At 41.7% G+C, this 23306-nt stretch overlaps 1 protein-coding gene across 1 annotated transcript in view; it reads right to left on the reverse strand.

Annotated features, from left to right (window-relative positions):
- THADA (THADA armadillo repeat containing) overlaps positions 1-23306 on the reverse strand; it is an 870089-nt gene that overhangs the window by 808226 nt on the left and 38557 nt on the right. The window contains exons 12-14 of the mRNA XM_089677843.1: positions 18396-18550; positions 9962-10117; positions 9298-9420 (exon numbers count right to left, since the gene is read on the reverse strand). Of these exons, the coding sequence (XP_089533969.1) occupies positions 9298-9420; positions 9962-10117; positions 18396-18550 (434 nt within the window). The remainder of the gene's footprint in view (positions 1-9297; positions 9421-9961; positions 10118-18395; positions 18551-23306) is intronic.

The raw sequence follows: 23306 nt of genomic DNA on the forward strand, positions 1-23306 counted from the left end.
AAGCAGCTACTGTGTTGAAAGCAGCAGTATTGGAGGTAAGATATTTACATTACGATTCATAATAGCAGCAAAATTACAGTTATGAAGTAGCAACAAAAATAATTTTATGGTTGGGGGTCACCACAACATGAGGAACTGTATTAAAGGGTCGTGGCATTAGGAAGGATGAGAACCACTGTTCTAGAGGAACTCTAGGGTTCCATGGCACCCTGACTGAGAAATTCTGCTCTGGAAGCTGGAAATCACTGACGCAGATATTGCTACTCTGGTGATCTCCGCTTGCTTCTGGGTCCAGTGACTGTGCTGCTGCATTCTGAACACAGGGGATCATCCGCAAAGCATTCAATCATTGAATGAGGTGGAGAGGAGGGGTGGAGACATCACACTCTCCACTTTGTCCAATGCATTTATTCAGAGAATACACAGCTTTCTCTGAAAGGTACCCGTACCAAGCAGCTGACTTTCTATGTTTAGGATGCAGCAGGGCAGCAGCTTGGACCAGGACCTGAAAGCAAGTGGAGATCACTGGAGTAGCGGTGTCCAGGGGCCAGATATGGTATATGCAGTCAGTCCATGCATGAAATTATTCCTTAATACAAACTATGTAAAGAATACATCTGATAAATCTGACCGGTTTCTACAAACTAACTATAGTGTGGAGTTACTATTTTTTAAAATGAACAAATTGACCAAAAATGAAACACACAGTATAATGTGTGTGTAAAGGTTTGGGCACCCTGTCCATCAATAAGTGATAATGTCTTCAAATATTTCTCTCTTCTCTTTGCATAACGGCTCTAGTTATGAAACATTCTTCCTTCATCTAAAACAGACCGCATATTTCACATACTGATTAATACAAGCAGTGTAACCATGAAATGTTGCCTCTCTGCTTCCAAGTATGTGGGGGTGAGGGCAAGATGTACCATATATGGTGGATATGCCCGAGAGCTCGACAGTTTTGGATATGGATTTTGACCCTGACATATACTGTAACAGGTATTAATGCCCCCAGGAAGGCCAAGGTGGCTTTGTTTAATGATATACCAGATGAGACTCCCAGGTCTCTACATAGTCTTCTCTTTTATATGCCGCAAAAATGACTCTGGCCAAGACTTGGAATTTCCCGATATTGAATTTTGCAGAGGCCAAAAATAAAATATCGTGGATTATGCTTCATGAGAGACTGGTGAGCATTTTAAAGACAGACAGACTAGATTTGATAGGGTTTGGCATCCATGGCTTTCATATCTACAGCCATCTGCATAGCGGAATAACACAAAGGGGACTGCAGGAGCGGGGGGCCACTAAGGGCCTGCTGAACCTTAACTATTTCCCACCTTTTTTCTTACCCCCTTCTTTTCTAGGGGACTACTCCACCTTCCATGTCCCCTATTCTCTTCTTAGTTCCTCCCTTTTCTCTTCTTTCCATTTTCTGTACACCTGGTACATGACCAGTAGGATATAGGGTTCCGCCTTAAGCATACTAATAATTAGAGATGAGCGAATTATTCAAAAATTCGATTCGGCTGATTCGCCGAATTTGAGGAAGAAATTCGATTCGATGCGAATTTATTCGCTGCGAATTTAACTTATAAAAAGGGTTTCTAGGCTTCAGAGAGCCTTTATATTAGTGCAGAACACTGTACCTTTAATTTAAATGCCCTTGGAGATGAGGAAGGAGAAGGAGAAGGAGAAGGATGAGAAGAAGGAGAAGGAGAAGGATGAGAAGAAGGAGAAGGATGAGAAGAAGGAGAAGGATGAGAAGAAGGAGGAGAAGGAGAAGGATGAGAAGAAGGAGAAGGATGAGAAGAAGGAGAAGGATGAGAAGAAGGAGAAGGATGAGAAGAAGGAGAAGGATGAGAAGAAGGAGAAGGAGAAGGATGAGAAGAAGGAGAAGGAGAAGGATGAGAAGAAGGAGAAGGATGAGAAGAAGGAGAAGGAGAAGGATGAGAAGAAGGAGAAGGATGAGAAGAAGGAGAAGGATGAGAAAAAGGATGAGAAGAAGGAGAAGGATGAGAAGAAGGAGAAGGATGAGAAGAAGGAGAAGGATGAGAAGAAGGAGAAGGATGAGAAGAAGGAGAAGGATGAGAAGAAGAAGAAGGATGAGAAGAAGAAGGATGAGAAGAAGGAGAAGGATGAGAAGAAGAAGAAGGATGAGAAGAAGAAGAAGGATGAGAAGAAGGAGAAGGATGAGAAGAAGAAGAAGGATGAGAAGAAGAAGAAGGATGAGAAGAAGAAGAAGGATGAGAAGAAGAAGAAGGATGAGAAGAAGAAGAAGGATGAGAAGAAGGAGAATTCCAAGCCGGCAAAAAAGTGTATCTGCAGAGCTCCGCTATTTCTTAGCGGAGCTCTGCAGATACACTTAGCGGAGCTCTGCAGATACACTTTTTGCCGGCTTGGAATTCTTCTTATTTTCATCCTACTTCTTCTTCTTCATCCTCATCCTCAGAAGAAGAAGAGGATGAGGATGAGGATGAGGATGAGGATGAAGAAGAAGAAGAAGTAGGATGAAAATAAGAATTCCAAGCCGGCAAAAAGTGTATCTGCAGAGCTCCTCTATTTCTGACAGTTCTCTGACATTCACATTTACAGCGGTTGAAACATTGTATCTATTTGTTTCCATAAATGGAAACAAATAGATACAATGTTTCAACCGCTGTAAATGTGAATGTCAGAGAACTGTCAGAAATAGCGGAGCTCTGCAGATACACTTAGCGGAGCTCTGCAGATACACTTTTTGCCGGCTTGGAATTCTTCTTATTTTCATCCTACTTCTTCTACTTCTTCTTCATCCTCATCCTCAGAAGAAGAAGAGGATGAGGATGAGGATGAAGAAGAAGAAGAAGCAGAAGAAGAAGTGGGATGAAAATAAGAAGAATTCCAAGCCGGCAAAAAGTGTATCTGCAGAGCTCCTCTATTTCTGACAGATACACTTTTTCCCGGCTTGGAATTCTTCTTATTTTCATCCTACTTCTTCTTCTTCATCCTCATCTTCTTCTGAGGATGAGGAAGAAGAAGAAGAAGAAGAAGAAGAAGAAGAAGTAGGATGAAAATAAGAAGAATTCCAAGCCGGCAAAAAGTGTATCTGCAGAGCTCCGCTATTTCTGACAGTTCTCTGACATTCACATTTACAGCGGTTGAAACATTGTATCTATTTGTTTCCATAAATGGAAACAAATAGATACAATGTTTCAACCGCTGTAAATGTGAATGTCAGAGAACTGTCAGAAATAGCGGAGCTCTGCAGATACACTTAGCGGAGCTCTGCAGATACACTTTTTGCCGGCTTGGAATTCTTCTTATTTTCATCTTACTTCTTCTTCTTCTTCCTCAGAAGAAGAAGAAGAGGATGAGGATGAGGATGAAGAAGAAGAAGAAGAAGAAGAAGTAGGATGAAAATAAGAAGAATTCCAAGCCAGCAAAAAGTGTATCTGTCAGAAATAGAGGAGCTCTGCAGATACACTTTTTGCCGGCTTGGAATTCTTCTTATTTTCATCCTACTTCTTCTTCTTCTTCTTCATCCTCATCCTCAGAAGAAGAATGAAAAGAAGAAGAATGAAAAGAAGAAGAATGAAAAGAAGAAGAAGAAGAATTAAAAGAAATCGAGAAGAATGAAAAGATTCTTCTTCTTTTCATTCTTCTTCTTCTTTTCATTCTTCTTCTCCTTCTCATTCTTCTCCTTTTCATTCTTCTCCTTTTCATTCTTCTTCTCATTCTTCTTTTCATTCTTCTTCTTCTTTTCATTCTTCTTCTTCTTTTCATTCTTCTCATTCTTTTCATTCTTCTTTTCATTCTTCTTTTCATGAAGAAGAAGAAGAATGAAAAGAAGAATGAAAAGAAGAAGAAGAATGAAAAGAAGAATGAGAAGAAGAATGAAAAGAAGAATGAAAAGAAGAATGAAAAGAAGAATGAAAAGAAGAATGAAAAGAAGAAGAAGGAGAAGAAGAAGAATGAAAAGAAGAATGAAAAGAAGAAGAAGAAGAATGAAAAGAAGAAGAAGAAGAATGAAAAGAAAAAGAAGAATGAAAAGAAGAAGAAGAATGAAAAGAAGAAGAAGAATGAAAAGAAGAAGAATAAAAAGAAGAAGAATGAAAAGAAGAAGAAGAATGAAAAGAAGAATGAAAAGAAGAATGAAAAGAAGGAGAATGAAAAGAAGAAGAAGAAGAATGAAAAGAAGAATGAAAAGAAGAATGAGAAGAATGAAAAGATTCTTCTTCTTCTTTTCATTCTTCTTCTTTTCATTCTTCTTCTTTTCATGAAGAAGAAAAGAAGAATGAAAAGAAGAATGAGAAGAATGAAAAGAAGAATGAGAAGAATGAAAAGAAGAATGAGAAGAATGAAAAGAAGAATGAAAAGAAGAAGAAGAATGAAAAGAAGAAGAAGAAGAAGAATGAAAAGAAGAAGAAGAATGAAAAGAAGAAGAATGAAAAGAAGAATGAAAAGAAGAAGAAGAATGAAAAGAAGAAGAAGATCGAAAAGAAGAAGAATGAAAAGAAGAAGAATGAAAAGAAGAATGAAAAGAAGAAGAATGAAAAGAAGAAGAAGAAGAATTAAAAGAAATCGAGAAGAATGAAAAGATTCTTCTTCTTTTCATTCTTCTTCTTCTTTTCATTCTTCTTCTCCTTCTCATTCTTCTCCTTTTCATTCTTCTCCTTTTCATTCTTCTCCTTTTCATTCTTCTCCTTTTCATTCTTCTCCTTTTCATTCTTCTTTTCATTCTTCTTCTTCTTTTCATTCTTCTCATTCTTTTCATTCTTCTTTTCATTCTTCTTTTCATGAAGAAGAAGAAGAAGAATGAAAAGAAGAATGAAAAGAAGAAGAAGAATGAAAAGAAGAATGAGAAGAAGAATGAAAAGAAGAATGAAAAGAAGAATGAGAAGAATGAAAAGAAGAATGAAAAGAAGAATGAAAAGAAGAAGAAGAATGAGAAGAAGAAGAATGAAAAGAAGAATGAAAAGAAGAAGAAGAAGAATGAAAAGAAGAAGAAGAAGAATGAAAAGAAAAAGAAGAATGAAAAGAAGAAGAAGAATGAAAAGAAGAAGAAGAATGAAAAGAAGAAGAATAAAAAGAAGAAGAATGAAAAGAAGAAGAAGAATGAAAAGAAGAATGAAAAGAATGAAAAGAAGGAGAATGAAAAGAAGAAGAAGAAGAATGAAAAGAAGAATGAAAAGAAGAATGAGAAGAATGAAAAGATTCTTCTTCTTCTTTTCATTATTCTTCTTTTCATTCTTCTTCTTCTTTTCATTATTCTTCTTTTCATTCTTCTTCTTCTTTTCATTCTTCTTTTCATTCTTCTTCTTTTCATTCTTCTTTTCATTCTTCTTCTTTTCATGAAGAAGAAAAGAAGAATGAAAAGAAGAATGAGAAGAATGAAAAGAAGAATGAGAAGAATGAAAAGAAGAATGAGAAGAATGAAAAGAAGAATGAAAAGAAGAAGAAGAATGAAAAGAAGAAGAAGAAGAAGAATGAAAAGAAGAAGAATGAAAAGAAGAAGAATGAAAAGAAGAATGAAAAGAAGAAGAAGAATGAAAAGAAGAAGAAGAATGAAAAGAAGAAGAATGAAAAGAAGAAGAATGAAAAGAAGAATGAAAAGAAGAAGAATGAAAAGAAGAGCGAAAAGAAGAATGAAAAGATTCTTCTTCTTCTTTTCATTCTTCTTTTCATTCTTCTCATTCTTCTTCTTTTCATTCTTCTTCTTTTCATTCTTCTTTTCATTCTTCTTCTTTTCATTCTTCTTTTCATTCTTCTTTTCATTCTTCTTTTCATTAAGAAGAAAAGAAGAATGAGAAGAATGAAAAGAAGAATGAAAAGAAGAAGAATGAAAAGAAGAATGAGAAGAAGAATGAAAAGAAGAATGAAAAGTAGAATGAGAAGAATGAAAAGAAGAATGAGAAGAATGAAAAGAAGAATGAAAAGAAGAAGAAGAAGAATCTTTTCATTCTTTTCGCTCTTCTTTTCATTCTTCTTCTTTTCATTCTTCTTCTTTTCATTCTTCTTCTCATTCTTCTTCTTTTCATTCTTCTTCTTCTTTTCATTCTTCTTCTTCTTGTATCCCAGTACAGCAAAAAGTGTATCTGCAGAGAGCTCCGCTATTTCTGACAGTTCTCTGACAGTTCCTTCACATTTACAGCGGTTGAAACATTGTATCTGTTTCCGAATAAAAACATCTGTATCCTAAATGGAAACAAATAGATACAATGTTTCAACCGCTGTAAATGTGAAGGAACTGTCAAGAGAACTGTCAGAAATAGCGGAGCTCTCTGCAGGGACACTTTTGCCGGCTGATCGGGAAAAATCCGATTCGCACACCCGAAGTATGCTAATATTCGGATTCGCCGCGAATCGAATTTTTCCTGAAATTCGAAACGAATTCCACTTCGCCTGGTTCGATTCGCTCATCTCTACTAATAATGTACTTTCACATCGTAGAGGTTGATGTTGTTCTCAGCTCCCTTTATATAGTTAATTGGGACCTAGGTATCACCCCTATGAAGGCGGATCCTTGCTGAATTACTTTTCTTTATGGAAGTTATGTCATCATGGGTGGAGCCTTTTACAAAGCTTTCTCTGAAAGGTGCCTGTGCCAAGCAGCTGACATTCTATGTTTACAATGAAGCAGGGCAGCAGCTTGGACCAGGACCCGAAAGCAGGTGGAGATCACTGGAGTAGCGGTGTTCACTTCGCCAAAGTAGGAGTGGGTACCTGTCAAATTTGGATACCCACTTCCCCCCCCCCCCGCTCCAGAAAGGTGCCAATCCTTAATGGGGAACAAAGACTTAAAGCGGAACTTCCCCTTTTGGGTGGAGCTCTGCTTTAAGATCTTCTTGCTCACCTATAAGGCTCTTCTTGGCTTGGCACCCCATTATCTGTCTGAGCTTTTAAGTACTAACCCCCCATCATAACCTCTACTCCTCAAATTCTTGTCTTCTGTGTATCCCCCCCTACTCGCCTACACTTGATGGGAGACAGAGGCTTCTCCTACTATACTCCAAAACTCTGGAATTCTCTTCCAAGGAACATCACAAAGTCATCTTCTCAAAACTCATTCAAATCAAATCTAAAAACTTTTTTCTTTAGACAAACTTTCACTGAACTGTGCTTTGAGACGCTACCTTTAAAGGCGCTATATAAAAAAAGAGTTTATTATTATTTTTACTATTATAAAATCCTAACTGTAATCCTTCATGATAAAATTCAAGATGGGATAACAACACATGTGGTCACAGCCAACAATCTGAACAATGCTGGGCATCAGGAAATATTAAGTATGGCACACACTATACAACGTAGACCAAGCAATGAGCTCATACTATTCTTTCATTGTTACAGCTGCAGTGCCATCTATGCATTCTAATATACAAGTATAGCGCCATCTACCAACCAATTCTGACAGTACAAACTGTGCTATATCAGTAATATAAAAGACACAAATAAAACAGTTACACAAAACTACGGAGACCAAAACAAAACATCTGGAGGCTAATGTCTTTGCTAACATTTTTAAAGATGCAAGTTTTTAAAAGCGCTTTCAGGCATCCTACATTACTGTATCTGAACACCACATATTAAGGGCCTATTCACACAAAACATTTTATGCATGCTTACACTTGTTTCCATGTACTTTTAAGCACTTTAGTTTTTTTTTTTTGCTTCTTCAATTGTTGGTGAGATGTGTGTTGCAGTGCATTTTGACGCGTTTGCATGTATTTCTATGCATTACATGTATTTCTATGCTTTACAATTTAAGGGGAGACAATACAGTTCAATACAAGAGGGATAGGAGGGCCCTGCTCCTCGGAGCTTACAATCTAGCATGAGGAGCAGGGCCCTCCTATCCCTCTTGTATTGAACTGTGTTGTCTCCCCTTAAATTGTAAAGCGCTGAGCAAACTGTTGGCGCTATATAAATCCTGTATAATAATAATAATAATATTATTCAACATTTGCATAATCTCGCACTGTAATGCAAAAACTGTAGCTGCTGACTTTTAAAATACAGACATTTACCTGTCTCTTGGTCCAGCGGTGTCCTCACTACCGCTGGTTTCACTGGCCTTCTTCTCTCCCTGGCATCTTCAGTGTGGGCACCTGGCTGAGACAGTTTGCGGCTTCACAGGCGGGTGCCCACTGCACATGCGCGAGAAGTGCTGTTCTTTGTAAATGGCCCCGTAGTCTTCTGGGACCTGTCACGTGTCCCACAAGACTACAGGGGAGGGGAGGACAACTTCCACTTCCGATCTCCTAGGCAATCGCAGCGGAAGTGGGTACCTATCAAATTCGGGCACCCGCTCCACCCAAGGTGCCAATCCTGAATGGGGAGTGGGGGATAGAGACTTAAAGCAGAACTTCCCCTTTTTGGTGAAGCTCCGCTTTAAGTAACTTCCTTTTATAATCAACTGTCTGCTGGACACCTGTTTAATAAATAATTAGACTCAACTGCAGTTGAATTCTTGTTAATTAGGATTTTGTTGTCCAAAATTTAGCTCTGCTCCTAAGACTTTCATCGGGGTGTATTCATTTTTGCAACATGATCTTGAATGACTTTGTTAAGAAATATACTTTGTGTGTGCAAATTAACAAATCGTGTTTGCAATCAATGGACCGCATTTGTGGGAGTATTTTGTAGCATAGCATCCCATAGAAAATGTTAATTCTGAAAGAAAAGTAAAGGTTTTCTAACAAATCTGTTGGGGTGTACTCATTTATGCTGAGCACTGTATAAAGACTATAAGGCCTTGGTCACACGTACTGCATTACTGCATTTTACTGCACTGCAAGAACGAAAGTTCACTGCGAGGACAAACAATTGTTTTCTATGTGTCCTGTTCACACCTCAACGCTGGTGTCATGTGCCATGCAGTGCAGTGCACTGCGTTAAAATGCTACATGCATTTGAATGCAACGCATGTAAATGTACATCAATACAATGCAAATGTATTGGGGAAAAAAAGCTCTTTATTATTTTGTCCCTTTCAATAATTCATATCAATTTAACGCACAATAATGTCAAGGAACATAAAAAATAAGCAATGCCCATCCATTTTTTGAGTATTTTCATGCATTTTAATGCACGTTTATATGTGAACTGGCCTTAAAACGAATGAAATGCGAGAAAGAAAAAAAAAAACAAAAAACAGTGACTGGGTTGCCTATAGCATTCAATGAAATTAAAGCTGCAGGTATAAATATAGAAGAGGCTGAATGTTTGCTACAATCAATACAGAATATTTTATTTTATTGATTGTTATCTGTGAGTTCCATTGTACCATATTGTGAATTTCGGAATAAAACTTACTGTATAGTGCCTTAGGGCTGTGCAGGGATCCACTTCATTTTCTGTCTGTTGGAACACTTTGAAGTTTTTACTCTGCTGATGTTTATATAGAACCTGTGAACTTTCTTGTACACGGCAAAAGAGCTAGTCCACAAAGAAAAAAAAAGAGATCAATTTTATACTTTTTCCCCTAATCCTTTCACTGCTGTGCAGTTTTTTTTTTCATTTTCGCACATACATATTAAATTAAAAAGTATTATAATTACCTACAACCCCCAAAACATTAGATTGTTTCTGAGAGCAGAGACCCTGTAGAATACAATGGTGGTAGTTGCAATTTTTTATATCATATGATTTTTGGGTAAGTTTATTAAATATGTATTTTCACTAAACCCCGGTTCAGTCCAGTGCGACTTGTGGGTTCAAGTCGCATGGCAAGTTGCATCCCATTACCAGCAAAGCCCTGTTGTAATTGTTGCGACTCAAGCCACGGCAGCTTTGAAAAACATTCCTGCACTATTTTTCATTGCGACTTGCATTGACATGTTAATGAAGTCGCACTGAGTGGCAGCAAGCCGCAATGAAGTCACAGAGAATCCCTTTACAGAACAGGTTTCCTTTACTATTGCCATGTGTTCCCTGTCCCAATGACGAGAATGCTGGCTTGCGGACAGACAATATTTACCTTCTTGATTAGGTAGCACATCTGCTGCCTCACAGATGGAGACTGACAATTCAAGTTATATCGCAGAAAGAAGCGAACCAGATCGATTTCATCCACAGAAACCACTTCGGTGCTCCAGTGACTCTCACAGAGGAGACCGAGGGCATCCATTCGGATCTGCAAGTGGAAACATATCATTACTATACTGGAATTTTAACCATTGTAACTTACACTTCGCAGCGCTGCAGAATTTTTACCACTTAATTCTCTGACTAAAGTACCACTTTAATGATATAAAGTCCTGCTAGATCACTTCAGGCTGGTCCCTTTTGCAGGCATAGCTATGTAAAACATAACAAATAAGAGCCTATACTGTTTAAAATCCAGTAATACACTGTCTCACCCTGCTCTGCACATGCTCAGTTGCTCTCTATTTTTTTGGCGCTGTGCTTAAATTCAGAGGCCGATGTGCTGACAGCCCAAAGATTTAATACTGGTCAGAGGCTCTGAGCTTCAGCAAAATGGCAGCCTCTGGTAAGAAGAAACAGGAACAATGCTAGAGGCAATTTACAGCACACACAAATTTTGGTAGAATAATTAATAAAGTATAACTATAGCAGGGATTGAAATCTCCACTCGCCTGCTCGCCAATGGTGAGTGGAAATTATGGTGGGGGGCGAGTGTGTCCCCCAGGACAAGGGCATATCTACTGCGAGGCACCGCTCCCCGGAAGAAGGGACCTTTTGGGCAGCAGCAGACAGAGCCATGCAGGGCCGCCAGCAGAGGGGTCGCACCAGTACCCTTGCAGTGGCCCGGACAGCAGGAGAATCGATGCGGGGGAGGGGAGGGCAGGGGCAGTTGCAGAGCGATGCTCCTTTACCTCTCCCTCCAGCAGCTGACGAGCCGGGACCAGGGGACAGTATGGAGCAGGGAGTGGAGAAGTGTCGGAGAGAAATAAGCCCGGAGCAGGTGAGCTGTGCAGTATTCTGTGGGATCTCCCTGCCTCCCTCCCTACACTGACATATCGTATGGGACTGCAACCCCCCCCCCCCCCTTCCTGCTGCCCGGAGATCAGCAGCCCTTGGAAAAGGTGTTTGTGTGCAGCCCCATACAATGTGAAAAAGGAAGAGCGAGAGAAGGGGAAGAGAGACAGGAGAGGGGGGGGGAGAGGGGGGGGGAGAGAGAGGAGAAGAGGAGAGAGAGGGGGGGGAAGAGGGGAAGAGGGGAGAGAGAGGGGGGGGAAGAGGGGAGAGAGAGGGGGGGGAAGAGGGGAGAGAGAGGGGGGGAGAGAGGGGGGAAGAGGGGAGAGAGAGAGGGGGAAGAGGGGAGAGAGAGGGGGGAAGAGGGGAGAGAGGGGGGAAGAGGGGAGAGAGAGGGGGGAGGGGAGAGAGAGAGGGGGGAGAGAGGGGAGAGAGAGAGGGGGGAGAGAGGGGGGAGAGAGGGGGGAAGAGGGGAGAGAGAGAGGGGGAAGAGGGGAGAGAGAGGGGGGAAGAGGGGAGAGAGAGAGGGGGAGAGGGGAGAGAGGGGGGGAAGAGGGGAGAGAGAGCGGGGAGAGGGGAGAGAGAGAGGGGGGAAGAGGGGAGGGAGGGGGGAAGAGGGGAGAGAGGGGGGGGGGGGGAGAGGGGAGAGAGAGGGAAGAGGGGAGAGAGAGGGGGGAAGGGGGGAGAGAGAGGGGGGGGAGAGGGAAGAGGGGGAAGAGGGTAGAGAGAGGGGGGAGAGGGGAGAGAGAGGGAAGAGGGGAGAGAGAAGGAAGAGAGGAGAGAGAGGGAAGAGGGGAGAGAGAGGGAAGAGGGGAGAGGGGGGGGAGAGAGGGGAGAGAGAGGGAAGAGGGGAGAGGGAAAATGGGAGAGAGAGAGAGGGAAAATGGGAGAGAGAGGGAAGAGGGTAGAGAGAGAGGGAAGAGGGTAGAGAGAGAGGGAAGAGGGTAGAGAGAGAGGGAAGAGGGTAGAGAGAGAGGGAAGAGGGTAGAGAGAGAGGGAAGAGGGGGGAGAGAGGGAAGATGTGTATTTCTGTGTATGCACATGTATCTGTGTGTATGCGTGTCTGTACGTGCCTGTGTGTATATACATGTGTCTGTACGTGTGTGTGTGTACATGTCTGTGTGTATATACATGTCTGTGTGTGTGTACAGGTATGTTTGTGTGTGTACAGGTGTCTCTGTGTGTGTTTGTTGGTGGCGAGTAACTCTAAGGCCTGGCTAGTAGCTCAGGACTTGAAATTTTAAGCCCTGACTATAGGCAACACTTTTTTTTTCTTGACAAAGTGGAGAGGGATTAGAACCCCTGTCAGTTTTTATTGCTGTCTATGCCCCCGGAGATTCACCCTATTAGCCTTGTTTACCATCATCATTAAAAGTATAAAAAAAATCCCACCCCAAGGGTCCCCAAGGAATTCCCTTAATTTGCAGGGATTTCCTTTCACTTCCTGTTTTGCTGAGGGACAGGAAGTGAAGGGAAATCTAAGAAATGGGACACAGATGGAGAAAAAAAAAACCTGACAGGGATTATAACCCTCCCTTGCTCCATCCGAATGAACAAAAAAGTTTTGCCTATAGTTCTACTTTAATGTGGAATGTATGTTCCTTACTATTGAACATCATTTTTATCACCTTGTTATGGGCAAAGTTCCACTTTAAAGTCTACCACCACTCGGGATCACAGCAGTTTTCAGTTTTAAACCTGAGAGCATTTGACCAGCAATGAAGTGTCATGTCGTCTCTTTACCACCTGCTTTAATCCCGTAGCCACAGCATTAGTGCGCCACAAATATGTGCACTGCAGCCCCATTCGCTTGAAAGCGACATGGGTATAATTCCTGCCACAGCATGTAAATACCCCCAGCCTCTCCAGCTAAAGGGGGTAGCGGTTGGGGGCGGTAAAAGCTCAGCTGTTGGGTTTTACTTCCTCCACCCTCATATGTGAACGAGCCCATAAGCAGAGCTCAAACTGGGACAGGGAGGGGCTGCAAATGAAGCCAATCGGTTGTATTGCAGTGCTCATGTGCTAACAAAGATGCCCTCCCCTGTCCGGCTTGTTTGGCTGGGAAGTATAAATCTCAGGACTGCATACAAATCCTTTGTAAGGTAAAACACCTACCTTATATGTAATTTTTCTGTTTGTCTGGAGTTCAGCTTTAATGTCAACATGCTACTAGTCCCTAGTGAATCAATAGGCCGAGTATTGCTTCTGGTAACAAAATGGTTGCCTTTACTGTGTATTAATGACAGGTGCTCATTAATCCTTGCTTGTAGAGCAGCCTTCTTCTGGAAGCAGGCAGTGAACCAGTGTGCTAATCCTGGCCAAACACAACTTGTATGGAAACATTCAGAGCAAAAAGGTTACGGAAGCAAACTGCCCACTCAGTGTTTTCACTTCGCCCACATTTGATCTCAGTTCTGCAACTATGAACACTTTGAATCTATATCCAGCTGGTTCCATTCCATTCTAAAGACTAAAAGCCGCTGTCTACTGACTCGGACAGATAATGTGTCATCTGGACAATATTGCAATGCAGCCTTTGGTGCGAATAATCTCTCCCTTCAACACATATCATTCTTTGGTTACAACTGCCAAAGCTGGCAGGAGTTTCCATTACACAAATTAGGCTATATTTTTTTTTTGTTTTTGTTTTTTTTCCCAAAAGAGGATCTCTGTGATTTATATAGATTGCAAGCAACTAGGGAGTTCTTTCAAGCATGGGAACATGTTCCTCCGCTGACCAGAAAGGCTAAAAAAAAAGCCACAACATATTGGCTTGTTGAATGGACATCAACAGGCTGAGTAGTAGACATTGGTTGTCACAGCGGTCACATGATCAAAAGCTCTTTACTGGGAATGCGCTGTTAGCACAGTAAACAATATAGACGCATATATGCCGTCGCATGACGTTAAAGCACACCCTCCGAGAAAACATATATACAGTCAGGTCCATAAATATTGGGACATGGACACAATTCTAACATTTTTGGCTCTATACACCACCACAATGGATTTGAAATTAAACGAACAAGATGTGCTTTAACTGCAGACTGTCAGCTTTAATTTGAGGGTATTTACATCCAAATCAGGTGAACGGTGTAGGAATTACAACAGTTTGCATATGTGCCTCCCACTTATTAAGGGACCAAAAGTAATGGGACAGAATAATAATCATAAATCAAACTTTTACTTTTTAATACTTGGTTGCAAATCCTTTGCAGTCAATTACAGCCTGAAGTGTGGAACGCATAGACATCACCAGACGCTGGGTTTCATCCCTGGTGATGCTCTGCCAGGCCTCTACTGCAACTGTCTTCAGTTCCTGCTTGTTCTTGGGGCATTTTCCCTTCAGTTTTGTCTTCAGCAAGTGAAATGCTCAATCGGATTCAGGTCAGGTGATGGACTTGGCCATTGCATAACATTCCACTTCTTTCCCTTAAACTCTTTGGTTGCTTTTGCAGTCTGCTTTGGGTCATTGTCCATCTGCACTGTGAAGCGTCCAATGAGTTGTGAAGCATTTGGCTGAATATGAGCAGATAATATTGCCTGAAACACTTCACAATCCATCCGGCTGCTTCTGTCAGCAGTCACATCATCAATAAATACAAGAGAACCAGTTCCATTGGCAGCCATACATGCCCACGCCATGACACTACCACCACCATGCTTCACTGATGAGGTGGTATGCTTAGGATCATGAGCAGTTCCTTTCCTTCTCCATACTCTTCTCTTCCCATCACTCTGGTACAAGTTGATCTTGGTCTCATCTGTCCATAGGATGTTGTTCCAGAACTGTGAAGGCTTTTTTAGATGTCGTTTGGCAAACTCTAATCTGGCCTTCCTGTTTTTGAGGCTCACCAATGGTTTCCATCTTGTGGTGAACCCTCTGTATTCACTCTGGTGAAGTCTTCTCTTGATTGTTGACTTTGACACACATACACCTACCTCCTGGAGAGTGTTCTTGATCTGGCCAACTGTTGTGAACGGTGTTTTCTTCACCAGGGAAAAAATTCTTTGGTCATCCACCACAGTTGTTTTCCGTGGTCTTCCGGGTCTTTTGGTGTTGCTGAGCTCAGCGGTGCGTTCCTTGTTTTTAAGAATGTTCCAAACAGTTGTTTTGGCCACGCCTAATGTTTTTGCTATCTCTCTGATGGGTTTGTTTTGTTTTTTCAGCCTAATGATGGCTTGCTTCACTGATAGTGACAGCTCTTTGGATCTCATCTTGGGAGTTGACAGAAACAGATTCCAAATGCAAATAGCACACTTGAAATGAACTCTGGACCTTTTATCTGCTCATTGTAATTGGGATAATGAGGGAATAACACACACCTGGCCATGGAACAGCTGAGAAGCCAATTGTCCCATTACTTTTGGTCCCTTAAAAGTGAGAGGCACATATGCAAACTGTTGTAATTCCTACACCGTTCACCTGATTTGGATGTAAATACCCTCAAATTAAAGCTGACAGTCTGCAGTTAAAGCACATCTTGCTCGTTTCGTTTCAAATCCATTGTGGTGGTGTATAGAGCCAAAAATGTTAGAATTGTGTTGATGTCCCAATATTTATGGACCTGACTGTATGTGTGCAGCCAGCAGGATGGTGGTTAACATGCACCTTTTCAGAAAACATGAAAAGGTGAACTAACATCGTACAGGCACCCCCCAAAGTCCACCCAACCCCCCCCCCAGTCCCCATTGTATTTATCTCCGTGGGTGATGAGATGTCAGTACCCACGCAGCTGGTGTAGCAGCCCGGGATTTTAAATCCCCCCTCTTCCTTCTGAAGGGCTTCTGGGACAGATCAGTTGGTCAGCACCAGCACACAGCTTCGCTCTGATCCATCCAAGAAATGCTGCAGAAAAAAGACAGAAAGGCGGGGATTTCAAATCCTTTGACCACTGCATCGGCTGTGTGGGCACTGACAGGTCATCACCCATGGCTTAGTACAGCAAGGACTTGGGGGGGTATTGTGTTACAGTATTTCACCTTTTCTTTTTTTCTGAAAAGGTGAGGGGGGGGGGGGGGTATTGTGTTATTTCACCTCTTTTTTTCTGAAAAGGTGAGGGGGGGGGGTATTGTGTTATTTCACCTCTTTTTTTCTGAAAAGGTGAGGGGGGGGGGGTATTGTGTTATTTCACCTTTTCTTTTTTTCTGAAAAGGTGAGGGGGGGGGTATTGTGTTATCTCACCTTTTCTTTTTTTCTGAAAAGGTGAGGGGGGGTATTGTGTTATCTCACCTTTTCTTTTTTTCTGAAAAGGTGAGGGGGGGTATTGTGCTATTTCACCTTTTCTTTTTTTCTGAAAAGGTGAGGGGGGGGTATTGTGTTATCTCCCCTTTTCTTTTTTTCTGAAAAGGTGAGGAGGGGGTATTGTGTTATCTCACCTTTTCTTTTTTTCTGAAAAGGTGAGGGGGGGGGGGTATTGTGTTATTTCACCTTTTCTTTTTTTCTGAAAAGGTGAGGGGGGGGGGGGGTATTGTGTTATTTCACCTTTTCTTTTTTTCTGAAAAGGTGAGGGGGGGGGGGGTATTGTGTTATTTCACCTTTTCTTTTTTTCTGAAAAGGTGAGGGAGGGGGGGGGGGGTATTGTGTTATCTCACCTTTTCTTTTTTTCTGAAAAGGTGAGGGGGGTGATTGTGTTATCTCACCTTTTCTTTTTTTCTGAAAAGGTGAGGGGGGGTATTGTGCTATTTCACCTTTTCTTTTTTTCTGAAAAGGTGAGGGGGGGGGGTATTGTGTTATCTCCCCTTTTCTTTTTTTCTGAAAAGGTGAGGGGGGGGGGGTATTGTGTTATCTCACCTTTTCTTTTTTTCTGAAAAGGTGAGGGGGGGGGGTATTGTGTTATCTCCCCCTTTCTTTTTTCTGAAAAGGTGAGGAGGGGGTATTGTGTTATCTCACCTTTTCTTTTTTTCTGAAAAGGTGAGGGGGGGGGGTATTGTGTTATCTCACCTTTTCTTTTTTTCTGAAAAGGTGAGGGGGGGGGGGGTATTGTGTTATCTCCCCTTTTCTTTTTTTCTGAAAAGGTGAGGGGGGGGGGGGGGTATTGTGTTATTTCCCCTCTTTTTCTTAAAAGGTGAAGTGACCCTTTACCGGGCCCTTTTTCCATGTTGTGACAGTCTGACTGACAAGTATGCTGTTGTGCAATACCGTACCCAAATGAATAAACTTTTAGCCACCAAATCTAAAGCTGATCTCCATGTTATAGCAAAGTTTAAATAGTTTGGACCAAGCTGGTCCAAACAAACTATATACTTCACCAAGAGTTGCAGCGGATGTGTGCGTGCGCTTTAAAAACTGTACGTGCCATCAGCTTCATACAGGATACAGTGCTGTGTTCCAGCAGCAGGATGGGGATTTCCCATCCCATTCCTGGAACAAAATCGAGTCAGGATGAGCGCTGCTCAGCCATTTACAGGACGCTTTGTAGTTTCTGAATATAAAGCATCATCTGGCAGGCTGAAGCGGAAAGGTGGGCAGATGATGTTACAGTCTCCCCCTTTGCCAATTACAGAAAGCTTTGTATTTATTCATAGAATACGGAACTTCCTGTGAATGGCTGCGCTGTGTTCAATGTTGTTCCAGGAGCAGACCCCATACCACTTCTGAAACACAGCGCAGTAAACTGTATGTATATCACCTACCTGGTGTTGGAGGCCAATGGTGATAGGGCTTCCCTTGCAACTAAGCTCCAGACACCCCTGCAGGTGATATTAGGAGATGTCAAAGAAGCATGGATCGCCTACTGGAACTATTTGCAGGGAAGTTCCAACTGGGATGCTGTCTGATGAGACGTCCAGGTACTGGGCTGAGGCAGTGACTGCAGACAGGTGGTGCCCATGGCAAGTAGCGGGTCTCAGGCAGAGCAGAAGTCAGAAAAGAAGCCAGTTCAAAGCCAGGGTCAAGTACTGGATGTGGTGTAAATAAAAACCAATTCACACCAGTGTGTTTTAGCGCAGCAGTAAAACGCAGATTAACGAAAGGACATCTGAAAAACAATATTTCCAATGTGTCCTATTCACACCATAACGTTGAGCTGCGCTAAAATGCAAAATGGATGTCAATGGATATCAGCACGCATTAAAATGCAACTAAAATGGATGAAAATGTTCACAAGTCAATGTGAACTGGCCCTAAGCATAGTCAGGAGCATAACCAGAGTCAAGAACAGAGTGAGCAAGTCCATTAAGCAAGCGGGGGTCAAACCAGGAGGCAGGCAGAAGACAGGTTCAGGGGCAAGTCGAGTTGGTAACAGGGAGCCACAGCTGACAGCTTGGTCCAAACAAACCATTTAAAGTTCATTAATACATGAAGATCGGTTTGAAAAAAAAAAAAATCTTCATTAAAAATAACTGAAAAGAAATCTGCCCTTTTGTAACACTTGGGAACCTTGTTTTATGGGGAAAGTTGCAATTTTATTAATAAATGTCAGAAAACTCTACTCATAGCAAGCAGTACGAATAAACTATTCAGGGTTCCTCACCTGATCATGCCTATGGACAAGGCCTTGTTCTATCAAACCAGTGGAGACCCGACCATTCCAGGCGTAATTTTCTGTAAATCGAAGATGTCCATGCGCCCGAGCTGTCCTCAGACACGCCATAAGAGCTCCCAGAGCCCCTCGGTTACTGACAGAACCTACAAGTTTTAAACAAATGTAAATACATTTTTATTAATCACTCTATTTAAAGACTGTTCAGTATTTTATTGGCAGAACAAGGCTCATATTTACTTCAACATGAATCCAAGATGACACCACAAACAATACAGTTCAATTATCTGAATGGGAATAATTCTGCTACCTTCAGATGAATGACCCCAGGGGTCACATAGAATTATTCTTTCATGCCAATATGCATGCATACAGTCGAATTACAGAGAACTAATAAACAATGTACAGTACATTTTCATGCATTTTGCTTTACTTTCCGGTGCAAGGTAAATGAATGGGGGCCTTCACACTGCATGTCAAATGCACACTGTTAACACATGTATCTGGAGGGAAAAAGCTCTTGAAGTGCACTAGCTGAAAAAGAAATATAGGAGGCGACACTGGAGAGATTTTATTTAAAGGTGAAAGGCTTTAAAAAGGTATGCAAAAACGAGAACAAAAACATTTTTTTGCCATACCTTTCTTTTGGGTCACAAGAAAACACTTACTTTGGCTTTTCTGTAAAAGCATTTGCTCTTTTGTCCAGTATGGACAAACAGAGTTTGTTGCCAAAGGTAAAACATACACAATCGATTTTTATAAGTGCTCATCAGAATATGTTGTATACTCTTAGTCAGGGTGGATAAAAATCAATGATTTAAAAAAAAAAAAAAAAAAAAACGGATTTTTTTAAATAAAATGCTTTTTGAGGAAAATATATTACCATCCAAAGGTTATTCCATCATGAAATAAAGATTAGTTTTTTAATTATGTAGAATAAGGCTGTATATGTTTAATTTTTTTGGCAAATAAATTCCATGAATCCATTCACAATGTCATGCTCTTCCATGTTGGAGATACAACAGCATGAACTATATAGTATTGTGTGTTAATATCACTTGACCAGTAGATGGCACTGTACACTAAGGTTACTAGTTGTGCATATGTGTAAAACTTGTTGGTTTTCACTCTCTTCCTCTTCCTCCTCTCTTCATGAAGCAAGATGTCTGCTGAAATGCTTTGTATGTTTGCAACTTAAGCCACACAAGTAAAGTCAGTGTTCTGCCTCATCGCTACCAGTGTCTTCTCTAACACATAACCAACATTCCAGAGGTTTTTGTAAGATTATTTTTCTCTGCCTACAAGATATTATCACAGATGATTGGTTTACTTTTGCAGTTCTCAAAACTGAATTTGACTCAGCGGAGATCACATGCCTCTTCTTCACAGCAAAAATGTTATAACGTGAACAGAGTTAAGAAAAAGACCTTAATCCTAACTTCTACAAACCTATGAATACAGAATCAACCCCTTCAGTGCTAAGTTTCAAGAAGTTCAGTGAATAGAATAGAAACAATATTTTTCTGATTGTTTGGAGTGGAATAGATCTGCACAAGAAGAAAGTGAAACTAAGTGTGAGGAGGAAGGGGCTGACAGTCTACGTTTCTTAAAATATATAGATTTTGTTTAGCCAAATTAGTTAACAAACATGGATGTTTGTTTAAGCAAATAACATATGCTGGAATGTTATTGTTTCAGTTGAATAAATCTATTTAAATTGTTATTATTAAGGTACCGTATTTTCCGGCGTATAAGACGACTGGGCGTATAAGACGACCCCCTACTTTTCCTGTTTAAAATGTAGTGTTTGGGCTATACTCGCCGTATAAGACTACCCCTCTTCCAATGCACACCAGTGGGAAGAATCGTGGTGTCAGTGGGAGGAATAGTGCCCCATCATTGGTATTAGTGGGAGGAATAGTGCCCCATCATTGGTATCAGTGGGAGGAATAGTGCCCCATCATTGGTGTCAGTGGGAGGAAAAGTGCCCCATCATTGGTATCAGTGGCAGGAATAGTGCCCTATCATTAGTATCAGTGGCAGGAATAGCGCCCCATCATTAGTATCAGTGGCAGGAATAGTGCCCCATCATTGTTGTCAGTGGAAGGAATAGTGCCCCATCATTGTTGTCAGTGGAAGGAATAGTGCCCCATCATTGGTGTCAGTGGCAGGAATAGTGCCCCATCATTGGTATCAGTGGGAGGAATAGTGTCCCATCATTGGTGTCAGTGGGAGGAATAGTGTCCCATCATTGGTATCAGTGGGAGGAATAGTGCCCCATCATTAGTATCATTGGGGGGAATAGCACCCCATCATTGGTGTCAGTGGAATAGTGCTCCATCTTTGGTGTCAGTGGGAGGAATAGTACCCATCATTGGTGTCAGTGGGGGGGGGAGGAATAGTGCCCCATCGTTGGTGTCAGTGGGGGGGGAGGAAAAGTATCCCATTATTGGTGTCAGTGGGGGGTGGAATAGTGCCCCATCATTGTTGTCAGTGGGGGGTGGAATAGTGCCCCATCGTTGGTGTCAGTGGGGGGGAGGAATAGTGCCCCATCATTGGTGTCAGTGGGGGGGGGGGAGGAATAGTGCCCCATCGTTGGTGTCAGTGGGGGGGAGGAAAAGTGCCCCATCGTTGGTGTCAGTGACACCAATGATGGGGCACTATTCCTCCCACTGACACTTGCTGATCCCTGTTTTAGTACGGTGCTGCTGCAGCCAGCATATGTGGTTGCAGCAGCACATAAGCACGGCACACTTACCTGCATCTCCACTCGATTTTCGCGGGGCCGCTCAGCTCCGCCTCCTCGCCAGTGATTGGCCGCCTGTGTGCCTTTCCTGAGCTACAGTTCTGGCGACCAATCACCGGTGAGGAGGCGGAGCCGAGCAGCAGCGCGAACATCCAGTGGACGAACCGAAGGAAGGAGCAGCTGCGCTTCCTGGACCGGATCGTCGTGGGACCGGAGCCAGGTAAGAGACAGCAGCCCCTGCCCACCCCTGTACTTAGTGTCCCTTCTGTTGGAAGGGGGGGGGGGCGGTGGCGGCACCGCGCCGCCCCCCCTAAAAAGTGTCAGCATGCCGTTACCGGCGTATAAGACGACCCCCGACTTTTGAGAAGATTTTCAAGGGGTAAAAAGTCGTCTTATACACCGGAAAATACAGTAATGATTTTTTTTCTCCTTCCTAAATACAACAGAAAAGTTGTCCAAATATGAATGATTAACCTATTAAACTGGGGATAAAAAAACTAATATGAAAAGTTGTTATTCTAAAAATCTTCATCTACTTGCATATTAAAGTTATACCAGCAAGAATTAGTCTTTATGTAGAAAACTAGGATTTAAATCAAGCCTTACTGACTAGTGATTTAAATCGTGATTTAAATCAGTTTGATTTAAATCAAATCCACCCTGCTCTTAATTAACATTATTTGTTGGTCACACCATCAGGCCATTGAGGATGGAAAAGATAAAACATAATGTACCGAGCCACTTTCATCTACCTATGGATTGTGGGTGTGGGTCATCAAGAGCATGTCTAGGAGTCTCCCCGAGGCGGGACGTTTTCATAAGCTCTGCCAGAGAGACACTTTCTGGATCTATTGCCTCGAAACCCTCTCTTCTGGTGGCCTCAATGAGGAATTAGAGGTGGCCACCATCCTTTAAGCTCCCCTCTGACACAACTTTTCTTTATTAGAGTATATAACTTCTTATTCATTTTTCCTTACATGAAATTAATACTTTTTTTATACCATTACTTGCAGGTACCTTTTTTACTTTATAATAGAATACTGCAATTAGACTTAATCCATACGTCAATACTAAGTACACTTCACAAGACACATACAGTGCATATAAAAAGTCTACACGCCCCTGTTAAAATGTCAGGTTTCTGTGATGTAAAAAAATTAGACAAAGATAAATCATTTCAAAACTTTTTCCACCTTTAATGGGAGCTATAAACTGCACAACTCAGTTGAACAACAAACTAAAATCTTTTAGGTGGAGGGAAGTAAAAATAAAAAACTAAAATAATATGGTTGCATAAGTGTGCACACCTTTAAACTAATACTTTGTTGAAGCACCTTTTGATTTGCTTCCAGCACTCAGTCTTCTTGGATATGAGTTTATCAGCATGGCACATCTTGACTTGGCAATATTTGCCCGCTCTTCCTTGCAAAAACACTCCAAATCTGTCAGATTGCGAGGGCATCTAATGTGCACAGCCCTCTTCAGATTTTCGATCAGATTCAGGTCTCGGCTCTGGCTGGGCCATTCCAAAACTTTCATCTTCTTCTGCTGAAGCCATTCCTTTGTTGATTTGGATGTATGCTTTGGGTCGTTGTCATGCTGAAAGATGAAGTTTCTCTTCATGTTCAGCTTTCCAGCAGAAGCCTGAAGGTTTTGTGCCAATATTGACTGGTATTTTGAAATGTTCTTAATTCCATCTACCTTGATTAAAGCCACAGTTCCAGCTGAAGAAAAACAGCCCCAAAGCATGATGCTTCCACCACCATGCTTCACTGTGGGTATTGTGTTCTTTTGGTGATGTGCAGTGTGGTTTTTGCGCCAAACATATCTTTTGGAATTATGGCCAAAAAGTTCAACCTTGGTTTCATCAGACCATAACATATTTCCCCACATGCTTTTGGGAGACCTCAAATGTGTTTTTGCAAAATTTAGCCAGGCTTGAATGTTTTTCTTTGTAAGAAAAGGCTTCCGTCTTGCCACTCTACCCCATAGCCCAGACATATGAAGAATACGGGAGATTATCACATGTACCACACAGCTAGTACTTGCCAGATATCCCTAATCAGCAGGGCCCTCTGTTTCCTCTTGTACCAACTTGTATTGTAATTATGTCTACCTTCATTTTGTAAAGCGCTACGCAAACTGTTGGTACTATA

The sequence above is a fragment of the Staurois parvus genome, unplaced genomic scaffold (genome assembly GCF_062004578.1).
Source record: "Staurois parvus isolate SC_StPar_1 unplaced genomic scaffold, SC_StPar_1.0 ptg000192l, whole genome shotgun sequence".
NCBI classification, from domain to species: Eukaryota; Metazoa; Chordata; class Amphibia; order Anura; family Ranidae; genus Staurois; species Staurois parvus.